Consider the following 19,939-nt stretch of genomic DNA (forward strand, 5'->3'; position numbering starts at 1 on the left):
ACTTCAGTGATAACTGTAATCAGATGCTACAGGTTTTAAAGCAGTTTTAAAATTCAATTAAGTTCAACTATAGTTCATAAAAGTGTCAAAAATGATCTTACCAGTGGAGATCGTGTTGGGTTGAGGGGCAGAGGTTTCTTGGGTGGGCTGAGTCTCTGTGGGGTTGGGGGGGATTTGGGTGCAGGTGCTGGCGGCCTGCCAGGTGGGCGAACCACCTTGACGTCTAGGTGACCACCCTGGGCAGACTGGGCGGGTCTCAGAGGTCGAACAATGTTGACTGGCTGGGTGCCATTGGACACCGGGCTCGGTCTGAGAGGCAGAACCTCTTTGCTGGTGTGAAGAAGCTGGGATCAGAACACAAATAACGTCAAGAACTTAAATGAGAGAAATAACTAAAGACCAATTCAGAATAAAGGCAACTTGCAATTTGGTCCATGTATCATCTCTTTATTCAGTTATTGTTAAATAAGTTGACACATGATTGCTTTTTTGAGTTTTTCCTTGTGTATAGCCCCTGTGTGACATCTGGTTATGTATTTCCTAACTTATTGTGAGATATTTGTTTAGTGCCACATAACTTTTTCCCTAAAAGAATCCCCACACAGACCCAACTAGCCTATTAGTTTGTGTAGTTTCTGTATGTGATCACAATGCTGCCCATGTGAAGCCCTTCCCTGATGATGTAGATGAGCATGGCCAGTACTAGGATTAGTGTGGTGATGTGAAGGTCTCTGTGTGCTACTGATAGAAAACTGACAAGTTATGGTCATGAGGCTGTGGCTTAGGAGCTGGAGCAGGTCGCCTTCTAACCGGAGGGTTGGCGGTACGAATCCCGGCTTCTCCAGTCCACATGTCGAAGTGTCCTTGGGCAAGACACTGACCCCAGCTGCTCCTGGTGGCTGTGCCATCACTGTGTGAATGCTTGTGTGTGTGAATGGGTGAATAGAAATAGTGTAAAGTGCTTCATTGCACAGAAAAGTTCTATATAAGACTAGGCCATTTACAATCTTACAGGTATTTAATTACAGATGAAGCTGCTCTGATGATGCACGACTACTAGATACTGCTGTACAACATGTCAATTTAGAGAAACAAGAGCGTGTGTGTCTGTCCCCAAAGCTATTCCTAAAACTACACAGGGACAAGACTAGATTGTAGTATATCATTATATACTTGCACTATCTCTAAGTGAAAAACTACTGGGTTCTGGATTCATGTGCATGACCTGCACTCGTCACAAAAAAGGTGACAAGTTTGCATCCCTGGTTTGAATGACTTTTTACCTTGTCATCAGCAGCATTTTAACCACACATTTATTTCTTGCTGGCACAACTTTTACAAAGACATTATAAAGACAAAGTGTGCAACTCATAGGGACATTAAACCCTAATATTGGTTGTAATACATTTTCATACATCTCCCAAAACAGATTTATTGTCTGACATTTACCAAAGATATGGGATTGATCTACATTAGCTGTGATTACAGAAAGTAATCAAGCAGCTTAATATTGTTGTATAAATATGGAGTGCATCAATGCAAGCCATCACTCTAAATCTAAAATCTATGAAAGATGCTTCATGAATTATATTTATTACAATTTTTCTTCATTTCACAGAAGGATTTACTAAATGTCTTCCCCATTTCTGTTTGTCCTTTACCCCTCATTTGCCTTCATCTTTTTGATGCCTTTCTTGCTCTTGTTGTATCTCCTTCCTTGCCAGTGACAAATGAGCTCTAACCCTGAGTTTCTAACCATTCCAATTAAATAAATGCTATGAAAACCTGGAAATAATGACCTGATGAAATGATCCTGCGCAGATGAGTGTTGTGGATGTGGGAGGAAGCAGACTAAGTGGTTAAACAATATGACAAGCTGCTGTAAAAATGAGGCTATTTAACACAAAGGTCAACCTCATGGATGGTCTATTATTCACTAAAACACAGCAAGAAACAGTCACCAGCCTCCTCCCAGTTCCTCCCTTCCTTCCTTTTTCTTTCTTTCTTTCTTTACCACACACAGTAATTTATTCTAATTACGTCAACCCAGTTCTTATTCTATTCTATTCTATTTTTATTCTACTTTATTCTATTTTAGTTCTTATGTTATGGCACCCGATACTAGCTGAGAGAGAAACGGTATTTCAATTTTCTGTATGTCCTGCACATATGGTGAACTGACAATAAAATCCACACTCCACTCACCCCCTTGTGGCTGCTAGCTTTGTTGATTGGTCTGACCACCTTCAGGTGAAAAGCAGAACTCAGATGGCCATTCTTTTCCACTGATGCCTGTGTCCTGAGCAGAGAAATGAGGACAGACAGAAAATAAGCCAAAGCCTGATGCCTGAAAACTGTCCTGCTTCATCACACTTCTCAATCTGACATTGATTTTTTTGGCCCCGGGTGGGAAAAGAGACAGAAGACAAGTCAACATGAAACCTCTTATCCAGGATGATGTGAAAGGAAATGAGGAGGTGAAGGATAAGCCAAACGTTTCAGCCCAGTGTCAGGGGAGCTTATTTCAGATGAGGCTGTCAAGTTAAACTGAGTGGACTAGTCCCTCAACAGCTGTTTACACACAGACACTCACAGGCCTGCGCATAACTGGAAAAGAGGCTGATGAGAGCACTGATGCTGTACCAAACAGTATAATTACAGGCCATAACACCAACACAATGAGCTAAAAGGCTCTAAAAAGCTCCACTGGACTGTGGGAAACAGAGTGGTGAGAATTCTGGCTACTTTTGTCACAGCAATACCTTCTCACATTCCACATTTGATTCATTGTTGACTGGTACAGCTTTAAAAGTCCACAGGGTACCTTTAAGTTGATATGTATGATGTTCTCCACATCTCCACACATTTGCAATCCAGTATAAAAACATGACTAACTACAGTCTCCAAAATGACCACAGAATTGAATCAACTTAACCTACAAAGTTCTACAAAAGACGGATTTAGTGCAGGTCTGTTGCAATAAATTGAATTAGAGCATAGGGGTACACTTTATGATCTGGAAACTCCGTGTATGTACATACTGCAGGCTCTTAGCTGATTAGAAAGCTTTCCAAGCATACTGGACAGTATATGCTTAAAAAGGCTTTTGATCAGCTCAAACCACCCACTGATGAACTGTAAACAAACCCAAGCTATTGGCCATGGAACAAAACACACACACACAAACACACACACACACACACAAAGCAGAGCGTTGTCATTGCAGCTGCTGGTGTTAGGAATCTTTTTAATTATCATAGTGGCTCAATTTTCCATACCGCTACCCATTCATTTAGTTGTCTCCTCTCTGTGTCACTTTAGCAGCAGTTACTGTAAAATCCTGCTGAGAACCAATATCATTAAGATTTAGCTTTTCCCTCTGTCTTCATTTGGAAGGTCAAGGTCTAAAAGGCTGCTGGATCCTTTCCAGAAACATTTCTTTTCTGTAAATCACTGTGGAAGACTTGAGCATTTTCAGAGGCACTAACTCAGCCAGTGTTATGACACGGCTGTCTCTCTGGGTGAGGTACATAGCAACACTCATAATGGAAGCTCTGGGGTTTATAAGAACATGGATGGAGGTGAGCTGTAGCACAAAATGCTACCATTTTTGCTAGAGATGAAGTTGGAGATGATCCGGCTTGAGCACTGGCAGGTCTACAAGTGTGTACTTCCTTCTTTTCTTCTTTGCTTCTTGCAATTAAACTCTTCCTTTCCTTTCACTTTCTCCTTTTTTACTTCCTCCTTCCTTCCTTTTTAAAACAGATCCTGATGCCACATTGTCCCTACTTCCTTCTTTTCACCCCTTCCTTCCTTTTCTTAAATTACGTTCTTCCTTCCATGTATGATTCATTTCCTCCTTCCTTCACTTATCGTTTCCCTTACTTCTCAGACTGAATGATGTGTGAGGTCTCCACTGCATAATAATGTACTGATGTTTTTCAGCAGACAGATTTCAAAACAGAGTGCTCGGAGAGAGAACTTAAACATGGGACGTACTCAACAGCATCATGTTTTGTCCAGTGCAACAGTCCAAAGCCCAAAGGTATTTCATTTACTACCATATATAACAAAGAAAAAAGCACGTCTTCACATTTGAGAAATGGGTCATTTTCTACCAATAGATTAATCAGTTAATCATCTATTTGTTTCAGCTCTGCCTTTTGTGTTATTGTACTTCAAAATGTTTTAGACTGACCCTGTATGGTGGTGCTGAGTTTAGTTAGGTTTTGTAACAATGTCTGTCAACAACTTCATTGGCCTGGTGAGTTTAAAGGCAAGTCATGGAAAAACAAAACAAAAATGTAGCTTGGGGTTCAGGACTCAAACTTGAACATGTAAAAAACTGAGCAGTTCTTTAAGTATGTGCCCTGAGCAGGTAATTTCTTTCTTTCTTCATTCTGAGTGTAATTCCAGTAAAATCAGTGTAGTGTGTTGTTAGCAAACAGACAGGAAGACAGACAGGGCACAGTACTTGTTGATCTTGTTCTTCTCTCTCTGGGAAAGCCACTTATGATAATAGGATGTCTTGACCCTGTAGCAGTAGAGGAGCAGCAGCACTGCAGGCAGGAGCACCAGGAAGGCAAACAGCAGCCCCAGCACCAGCCCAACCTGACCTGTGGAGACGCACATACACTGAGCATGATCACATGTACAGCTAAAGTGTCCCTGCAGTCATATCTGTAGGTGGCATCTAAATATTCTCTCTCTCTTCCTTTACAGTATATACAATAAATGGATGAAATCTAATCTAATAATCCTGAGATTATGAATACTAATGAAGCTCAGTGTGCTGAATGAACAGACGTTGTGTGTCTACTTGTACATCAATAGGGTGTCCTGTGAATTACCTTTTATCAACATTTATTAAATAAGCACTTTGTTGTTCACCTTGAAATGAAGTATAAAGACAGATTTTATGTCCTGATGCAGATGCAGATGTAAAACCTGAGATAAAAGCAGATAAATTATCCTGAATTTGTAACTGAAGGGGCTGCGGTTTTCCATTTAAGCCCTGCTCACTTATGAGGTCTGTTGAGTTAAGCTTATTATCCAGATTTATGTACCCAGGATGTGATGCCCACAAGCACTTAAACTGCACATGGTGAAAGAATGCTCACCTATTTTGTATTCATTTTCATAAGTTTTGTAAAAAAGAGACTGACTGTTAAGGCCCAGTGTTGCTAAAACCGCTAAAATATTGGATCCTACGTTTCCCATAATGCAACCGGTAAAGGTCTTTTCAAGACACATGTGAAAACACCCATTTTTACACTGTAATGTTGACAGCAAAAACAAAAAAACTGCTATATAATTTAACATGTGATCCCCAGAGCCTGCCTGTCATGTAATTAACACTGTCTCTAGTGGCCTGTGCAGACGAGGTCTAAACATGACGCTGCTGTTCTGGTGTGACAGTGAGGAAGCACCATCTCAAGAATCAAACAGCAGTGTGGATGGAAAACATGCAATCTTATTCCACACATTTACATATTTTCTAATTTATCTCATTAGCACTGAGATGAACAGATAGCTTGGCACAAGAGCAGGACACTCACTCTCTATGTGAGTGTGACTGTGTGTGTGTATGAACTCACTGTCATACTGGATGGGTCCACTGTCCACACTGCCCCCAAGTCCTGGCTTGTCACAGAAAGGTGGTGCAAAGCCTCGATTACAGTGACAATTCCCATTGCTGTTACACACCTGCACACACACACACACACACGTTGTGTTTCATAACATCAGGAGACATTACATTGATTTACCTTAATTTCCAGGAGACTTACCCTAACCTTAAACCAAGTCATCACTCTATAATGTAATGATTTACATTCTGGAGACTTCCTTTGTGTGTGTGTGTGTGTGTGGATCAGTTAAAATGCCCTCACAACAGCAACAATCTCACAGTGATCGCATCAAACAAACATTTATCTACACAGTGTAATAAAGACACACACACATACAGACAAGACATTTGTTAATGTGATTTGCTGTTCGGTCTCAGTATAATCTTGTGTGTATGTGCCTGGAGCTGTACCAGTCAAATTAGAAGCACTAATGTCTTGTTTACTACAGACTGGCACTGCATGTGTTCTAATGGGATTTTCTCTCCTCTCCCTTCAGATAATCACCTTATAAATGGAACAGACTGCAAAACATTGACATTATGAGTGATATCTCACATTTGCAAAGGTGTTTGCATGATCTTGTACAATGCTGTACCTTTATATGTATGACCTTATTTTACTATTATTAGTATTTGTTTCTGAACTTTTAAGTGCTGGCATTTATCTTTGAATTGGAGTGTGCACTTCCTGTGATATGCTTGACTCACTTGACTTCCTCTGGACAAAAGGGGGCTCCTGCATTAGTAGCCATATATCTGGTGTGAAAGGTGGATGTGTAGTATTTTGGCATGTTAAACATGCTATCCGTGCTAAAACACATGCAACTTAATTTCCATTTGGTAGTCAGATCTTGTCAGTTTTGAATGGGTTCATGCAGCTAAAGACAGTCTATTCACAACATCTTCTGGTTATTAAAATGGTCAATATATTATGATTGATTCTGGACTTGAACAGCGTTTGCTAGGCAGTAGCCAGCTGTCTAATACTGAGCTTGTGTTGTATGCAAAGAGCTTCCAAAAACTGTATGTTCTTTACAAATGTATTTAAATGGTGGTGCACAACCTATTAAAATATTTACTGTATAAAGTATAACAAAGTTAAACAACTTTACCACTAAAGCCTAAAAAAATCTGAGTAAATGCTGCATTCTTAATGATACAGCCTGTCATTTTGTGGCCTATTTTCATTTTAACTGTCTTCTGGTCTAAAATCATTTGGAGAAGCTCTTCAGAAAGCAGCTTGCTGAGGTTTGACTGAGATTTTTCTTCCTGGTCTTGACTAAAACAAAACTAAAATCACACACATACGCCATTTTTGTCAACTGATCTTCTGATGATGTGACTCTAATGTTCACCATGACTCACAAGGTGCACTTCAGCAAGAAACATCCAATCACCAAGCTCAAAATTCTGTTGCATGTACTGCTAATGGTCGGTGGCAGTAAAGACGGCGGTGCTGAAAACCCCCCGAAGAAACTGCAGCTTAAATCAGTCCGCTTTTACATCTGAGGTCATCTGTGGGAGAAGTAACTATGGTGCTGTGTTTTGTTCTCAACTGTAGCAGCTTTGACTCCTCTCTATGGCAACAGTGGACGAGTCTCTCCATCATACCGAAAGCAAAATAATCATGTTTACAAAGGTTTTACAAAAAAATATAAACTTAAATAATCTGATTACAGTCACTAAGAATAAAATTGATCATTTCATCCAAAACAGACCTCTGAACAGCAACAGGGCACCACTGAGACTTTGTTAAAAGACTGTGGAAAAAACACTTGTTTCTACATATTGCTATAGCATTTAAACTTGATTAACATCTCCAGAGATTTGTGTAATTCAAATGGAGGAGAAAATGCTGCCATACTACAATTATATCAAGATGTAATTATCCAATCAATGATTAACATGCCTATTTACCACATTATCACTCAGTGGACATGAAGGGCACTCAGTTATTTTCTGATTTTTATCTTTTTTTCAGCCTTCAACCTTGGTGAGGTTGCTCTGTGAAATTTTTATGCTGTTGATCAGATCATATTTAAAAGGCATTTGTATCTAATATAAGGATAAGAAGGGTAAAGCTGTATGGAATGAAATGCCATGACCTGGAGTTACACACCATCATTGATATCCAGTATAACATATCGTCCAGCCTGCCAATTCTCCAGGACCTCTAATGTGTTTTAAGCTTTTTAATAAAAACCTCCTGTGTAGTTTTTTTAAATTATGCCATCCAGTAGTGCTATCAGAAGAGAGTGGTACTTCCCCTGCTCATTTTTCATGTCCAGCATACCCCAAAAGCCTGTGACGGCAAAATTTGAATAATCCTGACTCAAAGCCATTTCCATTATCCAGCTACTGTTACACTGAGAGGAGCAAACAAAAAAGGGACAAACAGCATTAGACAACAAAATGAGGCGAGAATGGAGAAGGGGATTAAAGGAGAAGATAAGTCTGGTGTTTTTCTTCTCACTCATAATACTGTAAATCTGATCAAATAACAATGCATGGAGAGTGGTACGGCCATTCTTTATACAGTAGATGGGGTAAACAAAAGCCACATCTTTAGACTTCCAAGGTGTCAAATTTCAGTTGAGGCTGGGTTCACTTCAAGTGCTCAGATTCAAAACAGCCATGCAATATGCACTATGCCGCTTATTCTGAAGGGCTTGGTGAGAGGCGGGGTACATTCTGGACAGGTCGCCAGTCTATTACAGTGCTGACACTCAAACACAAACAACCACACACACTCACACTCACTCCTATGGGCAATTTAAAGTCGCCAGTCAAGCTAAGCTGCATGTCTTTGGACTGTGGGAGGAAGCCAGAGAGAAAACCACACAGGCACAGGGAAACAAACTCTGCCCAGAAAGGCACCAGGTTGGCCGGGACTCAAACCTGGAAACTTCCTGCTGTGACAGGTGACACTGTTAACCACTGCTCCACCATGCCACCCCAGATTTAAAACTACTTAGGTCAAATCACACAATGGCCATGTCAGCTAGGCTTAGACTCAAACCATATGTATGAAACTGGTAGGGCTGCCTGATAAATCGTTTTGTGAGTGTGATATAGATCCCTGTGCGATCTCAGTCTCATGTGACAATGAATCTGCCGTATTTGCATTAGCAGGGAGACACCTTACATCAAACCAAATGCTCCCTTTTCCTCACTAAGCTGCATTAACCAATAGCAGAAATGATGAGCATCAAGTGATGAGCTGCAGACAGGAAGAGAGACTGTTTCAAAAACAAATCCAACATATTTGACATTGTGGAAGATATTCTGTGTCCTGCTGCAACTATTTTTCAAACACTGCGTTGCTTGCCCTGTACACCTGGTGCTGAATAGCGTTTGAGGCAGAAAGAAATCACTTTGTGGTTATTAGTTAATGTAGCTTAGAAAACTGTCCTCTTGTAAGTTTTTCAGTCTTGGGTTTACAGCCTGGTCACGCTAGAAAGTTGGACAGCAAACATCATCCACACATCTTAATTGCCACATTATAAAAAAAAAAATAAACATAACTCCTGAATACACTATGGAGTTCACCTTTAACCACTGGTTAGGTATCACTAGGCTAATTCACATGATGTGAAAACACCAGAAAATGAAACCATGTGAGAAAATTCACCACACTCTTTAAGTCAAGAGCTCCAGGAAAAACAAATGACTGTGTTAATGGTGGAGAGCCAGTGAAGCGACTCCTGCTGGTGACAGTGTTAATGATGAAACCCTTCAATGTGACACCAGGAGTTGCCATCAACTTGGCCAGTCTGCAGTGATCATCCCAGAGGATGTTAAAGGCCAAAGCTGTAAAACAGTGATGAGTTCAGCTCCCTCTGGATGAACTGCTCACTCACTGCTCTTTAGGAGACGCTTTGTATTTCACTGTTAATAGACGAGACATCACCAGCTGAATTTCATTTCTGTCAAGTTGGCAAGAATCCAATACTCTTTATATCTGTGTGCCTGCTTGACATTTTAGGCATCCATCCATCCACCCTTCCATTTTCTTGATTTGCTTTTATTGCCCAGATTCTTTGGAGTATTTTAGGTAGCTTTTACAAACAAGTCTTGGTTAGTGCATTTTTAAGTCCTGGCAAAATAACAAATTCTGGTGACAGATCAATATTTATGTCTCAGGTTATGTTTGACAATTTTCCTTTGAAAAATCACTTAGCTGGTCACTAATAGGATCAACACCAGCTCATTTTCAGACAATAACTTCAAAGGTCCAAGTCAGAGGTCCCTGATAAATAACCCCTGTCTACATTCCCATCTCCTCTTAAAGTAACAAGGGTTTAAGTCCCAAACACTCCACTCCAGAGTTTAGGTACTGACTCATAAACTATGTATGATTCTTCCTTATCTGCCTCAGGGTTGCTTGTACTGCTCCAATAAATAGTTCATCACTTCATTTGCTGTTGTTTTCCAGCCATCTATTTTCCTGCCTTTTACAACAGAATTGGTGACAGTGCTGCAAAGAGCCTCCTTTGCCCAAGGACACAGCATGACAATAAGATTAGGGAGCTGTGCCTGCCAGCCAAGCGAGTTGAGTCTGTTGTGTGACTCTGTATTCTAGCGAGTGTGTCTGTGTGTGTGAATACCCCGTTGCTGTGACAGCGTGCGATGCAAGTCTCCAGCTCAGTAAAAGAAGCATTTTGGCATCGGCGGTCTCTGCACACCTGTGGCAACACAAGCAGAACAATCACAGCATTACAATGCACCCTCACACACACACATATATATACAGCCCTAGGGCAACCTGGCTGCCTTAGGGGATTAAACAAACATTAGTATCCTGTTTTAAATCATTTCCAAAACTGCTACTTGCTTTAAGAGCCTGTAATAATGTTTATTATGCTTCTTTTATCAAACATGGCTGTCTTCAATATTCATTTTAATAACATTTACATTAATGATGGAGTAATGTCATTTTATATGGAGCTCTGTGTGTCATGCACACTCCATCCTTACTGTGTTAGAGCAGATGTTAGGACAGATACTTTGGGAGCAGGCGGGAGCACAGTCAGTGGTTTATCACTAACACTGATCCAAAGTGTTTCAGCATGTAACTCCTACAATAAGTAGCTGTGATTCTTAAACTCCTGTGTACAGGTTACCCAAAGAAGACAGATGCTTATTAGTGAGCTTTAGAGGTGCTGGTAAGTGGATTTATGACTCTTCAACAGAGCCAGGCTAGCTGTTTCCCCCTAGTCTTTATGTTAAACTAGACTAATCATGTCCTGACTCAACCTCAGTGTTTTACATGCAGTCTTCTCCTCTCACTCTAATGAAGAAAGAAAACTTTTCAACTACTCCTTTAGGTTCCTTATAGAGTGCTGTAGTTGCTATGTGTAGAAATAATAAGAAATTACTGGCTGTCAACATTCAAAAAACTTGTTACTAATGTGATTTGGATTAAAAACCGGAGAAGAAAAAACACTAGACTTAGCCTCATAACTACCTGGGACAGAAGCAACATTTGAAAAGTCACATACTGTACTGTATATACATAGAGGACTCACTTTTCCTGGAATACGTCACAGAGGCAAACACAAGATGAGGTGATGACAACCAGGAGAACATGCATATGAGTGTGTCCAACAAAATGTATTTATTTTTTTGCAATTTTGGTGACCGTCTTTGTTGGTGCATATTGGGTGCAACATGGAAGAGATGCTGAAGACAGTATCAGTGGGAAGACTGTATAAAATAAAATGCATAAAGTGAAAATAAAAACTAATAGACAAAGAAAAAGAATAAAAAAACTACTAAGCAGCAGTAGGTTCTATGTTCAGTGCAGCACAGGTAACAAAATTGTAATAGCGAAACCAGGCAATCAAGGGCACAGGAGAACAGCAGAATTTTCAAGTTGGATTTGAAAGTAGCTGGACCTGGGGTAGCTTCCGCTACTAGGCTAGACTGTTAGAAAAACTACCATTTGCTTGCAATAAAAGGCGGTAAAGTAAACGCAATTTTGGGTCAAAATGAACACCAAAATTGCGCTGCACTGCCTAATCAGCATAAACATGACCTCAGCTGTGCCTCTCCTCCCTCCCAGCTAAACCTGCTTTGTACTGGCAGAAAAATCGAGCCCTAAGACTGTAACACACCTCAGTCCAAAACTTCAAGCAGAGCAGTAAAAAGTCTTTTAAGTACTTGATGGAGCCATCTATTTTCGGTCCTTTTACAACAGAACTGGTGACTGTGCCTGTTGCAAACTGCAAGTAATAACTCAACACTTTTCTATGTAGCACTCCATCGCCGACTTCTATTAACGCTAACATTAGTATTTGCATTAGTACTGTATAGCCTGCTCTGGCTGTTGTTGTTGCTTTACTATTGTTAGCTGGGGAATCAATTTAATGTAGGTGAATGTGTGGCTGGGAGATTAGAAGCAGCAGCTCCGTGCTACGTGTGCATTTATTTCTGAGAAAAGACCCGTTCAATATGATGACTCAAAATTCATCATGCTGGATGGCAGACAATAGTCTCTGCTGCCTATTTATAATGCATTACTCATGCAGCAGTATTGGTTCTTTCAGCATGCCCTGCACAATAGCTGAAATGGAATTCAAGTGGCTGGAATGTGCTGCAGAGCGAAAACAATATAGACGGACAGAGAGGGAGAATTTGCTGGTGAACGGTGGAGGCTGCAGATATTAGCTGGTGTGTGCGCCTTTTCATATATATGTATTTCACCTGCATAATTCAGCTTTTATTTTGTATGATTTTTGCATGTCAGTAGGTGGAATTTTATACTTCATTTAGCTTCAGCCCAATGAGAGTAACAGAAAAGGTGTTACAAACAAACACTGACATAGAACAGACCTCCTCCCACTGACATTTCAATCTGTGTAAAGAGGGCTCATTTTAAACCTGATCATTTATTCATCAGAAGAATATTAGTGATTATTAATAATAGGTTCTTTCAGCACATTCATGCACACAGAGAAAAGTGAAAAAAATGAAGTCTAACACAGTAGAAAAGATCGGAGGATGATACAAGTTGCTGCCAAGTTTGAGTAACTCTTCTAAAGTTGTTCCAATACAGTCAACGTTGGAATCTGGAGTGATACGGTTGTTAAGAACCTGAAGTTAAAAATAGCTTAGAGTTTCATTACTACATTTGTCCAACTGGCATAACAAGCTGCAAACACAACACTGGCCTTGATAAATAAAATGTTATTATAACTAATGTGTTAGCAAACAGTCACTTATTTTACACATCCAGCAGATACAAAGTTGTCACAGTCGGCTCTTGGCTTTGCTATTGTCTTGATTTTTCTTGGAACTGTCATTCTGCCATCCAGCCTCCTATGTCCTTTGCTCACTGGTTCCCTTCCCATCAGTGTATACTGGCCATTTCACTCATGTCCTCTGCTCTGTAGCCATAGCTTTACAGTCATTCCTGCCTTTTCCCTGATTTTTCCTGTGATTAACCTGTTTTTGGTCTACTTCCCTGTTTCGGACTTTGGCGCAGCATTTCATACTTTGCTTCTTGTCTGATTCCTTAAACCATTTGCCTTGTTGTGGATGGCCTGTTTGTTTCCAGTGTCTGCCTAGACTCTGATGGCGCCTCTCATATTTTTACCACCTGATTTTGCCTGCCTAGAGTTTGTGTAAGCCTGTTTTCTTTGTTATTAATATCATCCATTTTACCACACCTGCCAGCCTGTCTGTTGTGTCTGCCCGCTGTTTTGCCATTCCCCATATAGAGCAAAATCAGCATACATTTGGAGCTGTGTTTGTGTACATGTCATGAATATTATGTCCAATATTCACCCACTGTTAGCGCTACTTTTGGTCTCCTAAGAAAACTGTCTGGCTCGTTAGCTGCTAGCTGCTGTTCAGGTTTGTCAGTCCCCATTTTGTCTGTTTGGTACTGAGCAGGTAGGCTAGCTACCAAAGCAGTCAATTTGAGGGGTTTAAAACCAAAACAAGAAGCTAAAACAGGCTTTTTAGCACTATAGAGTACAAAGAGCCACAGAGTTGGTGATCATAGTTGGTGGGCTCATCTACAAGTGAAACCTTTTCTTTTACATATTATCATTTTATCCAGTGTTAAAACAATAAAGCAGCTTTAAATAACATACCTCAAATTTCAAAACTGAATTTAGATTTGTAATCAGCTGTTAGCTAGGGAAGCAGAAACACGTCTGAATCTAAGCTTAATTAATGTTTGCAACCTGTAGCCACAACCTAACAATGTAATGACCAGCATAAGGTACTGTAGTTAATTAAATCTAACCAATTTACTTTTGCATCCCTTATTTTTCACAAGCAACTGGATCCAAAAACTAATGGACCTGATTCAGAGTTCTTAGTTGAAAATCGTTTGACTCTAGGTATAAAAGTCAAACTAAAAGATTCTGACCCCTAAAACTGACACGATGTGTCTGTTTCTCTTGGTTTTTGTAGAGCGGTGGTTCTTTCTTTTTAATAACAAGCAGTAGTAAAGTCAACTGCTTGCAGAAAGCATTCAGCTAAACATTAGCCAAGTTATATTTTGGCAAGTTGAGGTGGGAACACACATTATGTTTGTACAGTTACATTTTTTGGAGTCTGTTTTAGCCAGGGTCAGTTGCTGTTGATAGCTGGGAAATCAAAGCAAACAGCATGTGGTGCCTTGTTAATTTCCCACGTCCATGTGGGTTGCACAATAAGTAGCAAGGCACAACTCTTTCTGATGAAAGTCTGGTAAAGAAAAACACAAGGATCACTGTGTACTCACTGAATTTCTGGCACTTGCCAAGGAATGTAACTCTTGGTTTACCAAGAGGTTTGTTATTTCTGTTTTTACTCATTTGATCGGTAGCTGCACCTTTTAACTGCTCAAACTTAAAAACTCTTTCCACCTTGGTGGCAATACCTGGTTTGTCCAGTCTTTGGAGGTTTCAGCTACTCTTCACATCTGTCCCAAGCTTTGTGAAAATGAATAAGCTATGGGCGACTGCTGATGATGGGCAACCCTGGCTAAAAATGAGAAACTTGAAAGTTTTGCTAATACAACACAACATTTTTTTTGTGTAGTACTGGACCCAAATATTTTGGCAACCTGGAACAGTACACCTTATACACCTAGACATGTCAGAACATTACATGCAGTGGTGAATGCAAACACACTTGATCACATCACTTCAACAAGGATCCTGCGTTGTCACACCTGAGATATGCAAAGCCTGTTCAAACAGACCCATATTCAAACAAGTAAAGCCAACAAACTGAAGCCAAGAAACTCCTGGCAAATATGTACTATTAAGTGTCCTGTTAGAAGGGTAGGAACACTGCTCTGACATTTGGCTGTTGAACAGTTTTAAATCCTATATGACCAAAATGTGATGTCAATTTCCTTCTCTCTGCACCGTCTTCTATTGTAGGCTAATTCAAAATGCCAGGCAGGTGTCCACATTCTCAGTAGAAATCCAGATGCTGTGTTATGTTAGTCTGCATTTATTTAACAATCAAATGTATCTATTGTTTTTCTTGAGCAATTTTCAAACTAATAATGATATCAACTTCATTCCAAATCCTAGGGTTAGGTTTCATGGTCAAGCAGTCATATTATGAGGGTCAAACTAACAAGGCAATATTGTTTTTAGGTGGAATGGCATAATGGGGAAACCTTCTTAAGCTTATAATGTGGCGTAGGAAAAATCTTGCTTTGCCCATGTATTGATAAACTAATACATTTATGGTTTATGTAGGTTGTTGGACCAGTACATTAATGTTGATTTTGAAAGGAACACAAAACAATTATATTAATCAATTGCATCCCTTAATTAACTGACTCTTTTGGACATTCTAAAGCCTAAGACCCAGTTCGGCGCACACTAACCTTGCCCTCTCCACACTTGGTGCCAGTCATCACTAGTCCAGGGTCAGGCAGGTCGCCCTGGTCAACACTGGTGCTGTAGACGTAGGTGCCACGGCACTTCACCTCGATGCCATCTGTTTTAATGGTGGTGTCGATGGACACAGCGTTGGTGCCTTTGGGCTTCTTAGCAGCGCTCTGACACTGAATCTTACCGCACTTGGCATCACTGTGCAGAAATAAAAGTATACATGTAGCCTTTACTTCTTAAGGCGATTCAATAGATCTCCATGTTAATATTAACAACCTTGCTTTACAGTCATACAGTTCCACTCCACAGCTCCAGTGCAGGAGAGGGGATTAGAGACAGATCAAATATCTGTTTACCAATATTTATCACCCAAAGTGTGACTTCTCTCTGGGAATTGGTGTCGAGATTTACTGGCTCATACAGTACCTCTGCTATGTTTACGGTGATTTTCAAGTTGTTTGTATTCCAAAGGCACATACAGATACTGTAGGTGACAAATTAAAGCCCATTTCCACCAGAGGAACCTTCTCTGGGGAAGAGGAACATTCTGGGAAACTCTCTCTGTGTTTCCACTGGAGGAACCAGGGTCTAGAATTTGGTTCTGGGGTGTAGTTCCCTCCCCCAAAAAGCCCCTAGTCTAGGGGTAGTACTTTATGAAGGTCTAAGATGGTCTGTACACCAAAAGATTAATGAATTGTTGAAACTCTAAAATCTGAGTATCCACAGTGTAATAAACCCACATACTGTAGGTACATGCTCAGTTGGGAGGTGTTACTACTATAGGTACCTTAAAAATGCTTTTTGAGTGAGGAAATCCTACTTTATTTTGTTGTCAACACCCAGATTTTTCAGATTAATAAGCATATTCAGACTGGTAAATACACATACACACTCACAGCCTGTCATGAGGAAAACAAGCGCAGAGGATTACAGAATGATGAGCAGATAGCGACTGTGTGCAGATTATTCACATCTTAATAACAGGCAGATAGTGCATTTACATATCCTCTAATCGGCTCTGTGACTCACTGTGGCCAGAAAACACTCTAATGACTCCTGTGGGACTTCATAATGGATTTGGGCAGCGGTGGATCATATGAAGCGGCCGTCATCCACGAGCTCATTTACATAGCTAAGTTGCTAATTTGGCTCCATTAATTAGCTCCGGCACTGTGCCTCTCAGAGGCCTGTGTTGACAGCGCACAGAGGGCCTGGCTGTGTATGATGAAACACCCGATTCAGCAAAAGTGCGCTTGCTAACAGCAGCAATGATTTAAAACAGACCACAAGTTCACATGATGACAACATAACTACTGAAATAAACTGCGCTATCGTTAGAAATCAGGACTTCTGTCATCATTTCATTACAGCTTTTCCCAGGAGTTTGGGCTCATTTCTCCTCACTGTCATTTTCAAAGGATAATATGCATTTTTCACAACAGTTTATACATACAGCACAACACTATAGTTCATCAAAACATATGCTATGCTGTTTTCTTGTGTCTTTGATTGACTGTTTTTCTGCTGCACTTTTGCTTTCTGTGTTGCATTTGGGGCAACCGACAACTTATACTCTATAGTTGTGTTGTTAATGCTGTTTACATTGCTCTGTGCCTATGTAAAGCACATGAACTGTCTCTGTGGATGAAATGTGCTGTTGCCCTGCCTTTTCACCTCAGAAACCTGTGGTTGTAGGAACTTTCACCTTTCAAGCTTCACCTGATCGCCAATTTGCCACTTTCTCAGAATTTACAGTACATACAGTGGCTTCAGACAGTATTCACACTCCTTCACTTTTTGCACACTATAGTATGTTGTAATTTAATTTTGACATGGGGGGAAAAATTACAATTTACAATGCAGTAAAATGAGCAAAAGGTGAAGGGGAGTTAGCCGGCTGGGATTGGCTCCGGCCCACCCCCGTGACCCCGTTTCTAGGCAGTAGAAAATGAATGAATGAATGAATGAAGGGGAGTTCACACTTTCTGAAATGGCAGTACTGTCTCTGTGTATGTGGAATTCGGTAACAGCTGAGGACTTGACATTTTTGACCTCTGCATGAACCAGTGTCATGTGATGATACGAACCGTGAAGTAATTCTTAACCTCTAGAATGAGATTTAGAAGAAACTGGTCTGTTTAATCATAGACAAGTGTACTTATTTACTGAAATGTGTTTGTAGGAAGGGAATAAGAAATGCTGGTATGTTTTGTGTATGCTAAGTGATAATATATGTGTTTGTTATGTCACAGTCACAACCCAATCTTACCTTTTCTCACACTTCATATAATTGCCATGTTCATCTTTCCCACAATTCCCTCCTTCGTTCCCCGCTGTATTAACATCTTCAAAGCAGGCATCATGGGCTGGCCGAGCTCCTGGAAACACAACATATCCCATCAGCTCTCTGGACTCCGGTTGTTTACTTGTATTACAGTTCCTACTTAAACTGTGCTAGCAATGTTCTCCTCCAGAAAACAAATATTAACATGCTGACTCACAAAATTCTTGGCAACAGACACAGCGAATGATCATGAAGATCACGGTGCTCACCACACAGAGTGCACCCTCATTCAGTTAAGAGACCCCAAGAAATGTGGGGTAAAAACGAGATTTTGAGAACAATCAGACATTTGGGGAAATGGGTTTGGTGTCAAAGCCAGAGTCAGATGAAAAAATGTGACTTTTTTCCACTACATGCAGAATCAGGAGTCACTGGGTTTTGCTCTTAGTGGAGTTTCAAGAGAGCTGAAACATGGTGACTGCAGTACGAGGTGCTGTTTACTTACTGCATCCAGCTGTTTATCAAGAATAGTTCTGTATGTACTGTATGTGTTTAGCATAACACAAAGCTTGAACGCAAGCAGAAACTGCTGGCTGACTTCCTTCAAAACTGAAACATATCCATTTTCCAACAACCCCGAGATGTCTTATTTACACAGTGAGTATTGTTTACTTAACTAAGTGCAGTACTGTATATTTGTGTTATAGTTTTTTCTGCGGGGGGTGGGGGGTGTATTACAGAGATGAATCTGAAACCACTCTCCTTAGCTGACTATATCTACATGCATACTGTAATAGTCAGCTCAGATATAAAAAAAAAAAGAAATGGGAGATCTTAAGAACTCATTTGAGAAAAGTCTGAATCATAGAAGAAAAACATTGCACTATCTCAGGAATAGAATAATTATATTTTGCTGATTATTTAAACATTTAAAAATTTTTTTTCTTTCTTTGTAGGTTTATTATTTTTTAGATTTTATTATTAAATTTATATCTGCACAATATAATGTCTTTTCCCCCAATATTACAACTTTGTTTTCATTAGTGTGATTAATGACAATGGTGGTCGACTCCTAACCAGATTAGTAGTTCGATTGATGCTCGATTGTTCGGTGACGACACCGGTGCCTGAATGTGTGAGCGCCTAAGACTGTGAATAGGTGAATGGCCAAATAGTGTGAAAGTGGTTTGGGTGTGCCGCAATGCATAGTAAAGCGCTACACAAGTATAAGACCATTTACCAAATATACTGTGTAGTTCTTGTCAAAGACAAACTGAGGTTATTAAACAATAGATGTGACTAAATCTCCATCCAATATTGCTGACAAAAAAGGGTAAAATAGACTTAAAAAAACTAAAAGGGCAACACAATCTCGCTTTGCTTTTGTTGACTTACTGGTGACGTTGGACAGCAGCAACAAGTCTAATCAGTTCATCTATTCGGTAGTCCAAGTGGACTTAAAGAAATTCACTCAAGTAGTTCCTGAGATATTCAAGAGAACGGCCAGATGGACGGACAACCTGCCTCCAGCTTTGGCTACTGCTGGAGCAGAGGCATAAAAAGTGGGAGAAATTTGACCCAGTTCAAGTATAATCCCATGGTGAGTGAAAAGAAAGAAGAGAAAAAGTGAAAGTGCAGTAATCTTACTGACACCAGAGAATGTCTGCGTAAGAGTTGGAAGAATGCTACAAACTTTATAAGATCCCTCAAGGCATGCCACACAGAAGCTGAGCTAACAGTAACTATCCATTACTGCTATCTATACCGTTTATCCTGTAGACAGTCACAGGGAGCTGGAGTCAGTCCTAGCTGACACTGGGTGAGAGGCAGGGTACACCCTGCTAACCACTGCACCACCATGCCACCCTAACTTTAACTAACTTTAACTATAAAGAATGTGAAGTTATGATCATGCCATGCTGAATTTTGGATAAATGTGCCATTTTGGGATCATCATGCTCATTATCCATCATAGAGATATACACTACATACATCTATAAATGAATCTTAAAAAATAAATACTCTCCCATACAGCTACATACAGTAGCAGATACTTCAATTACATTCAAACGTCCACTTCAGTGTTCAGTTTGAGCAGACAGGACAGAAATTGATTCATCTACAGTGTTTGTGTCATCTGCTGACAGCTGCTAGTTAGGGTTAGCTCCCAAACCGCTC

At 40.2% G+C, this 19,939-nt stretch overlaps 1 protein-coding gene across 3 annotated transcripts in view; it reads right to left on the reverse strand.

Moving 5' to 3' along the window:
- The window catches only part of adam19a (ADAM metallopeptidase domain 19a), a 173,075-nt gene that overhangs the window by 7,522 nt on the left and 145,614 nt on the right, over positions 1-19,939 (reverse strand). For all 3 annotated transcript variants that reach the window (XM_020594849.1, XM_020594848.1, XM_020594850.1), the window contains 7 exons: positions 17,747-17,855; positions 15,471-15,675; positions 10,237-10,314; positions 5,598-5,706; positions 4,475-4,616; positions 2,206-2,299; positions 102-344 (listed from right to left, as the gene is read on the reverse strand). In XM_020594849.1, coding sequence (XP_020450505.1) covers positions 102-344; positions 2,206-2,299; positions 4,475-4,616; positions 5,598-5,706; positions 10,237-10,314; positions 15,471-15,675; positions 17,747-17,855 — 980 coding nt within the window. The remainder of the gene's footprint in view (positions 1-101; positions 345-2,205; positions 2,300-4,474; positions 4,617-5,597; positions 5,707-10,236; positions 10,315-15,470; positions 15,676-17,746; positions 17,856-19,939) is intronic.

This window comes from Monopterus albus, unplaced genomic scaffold, assembly GCF_001952655.1.
Source record: "Monopterus albus unplaced genomic scaffold, M_albus_1.0 scaffold25.1, whole genome shotgun sequence".
Lineage (NCBI taxonomy): Eukaryota > Metazoa > Chordata > Actinopteri > Synbranchiformes > Synbranchidae > Monopterus > Monopterus albus.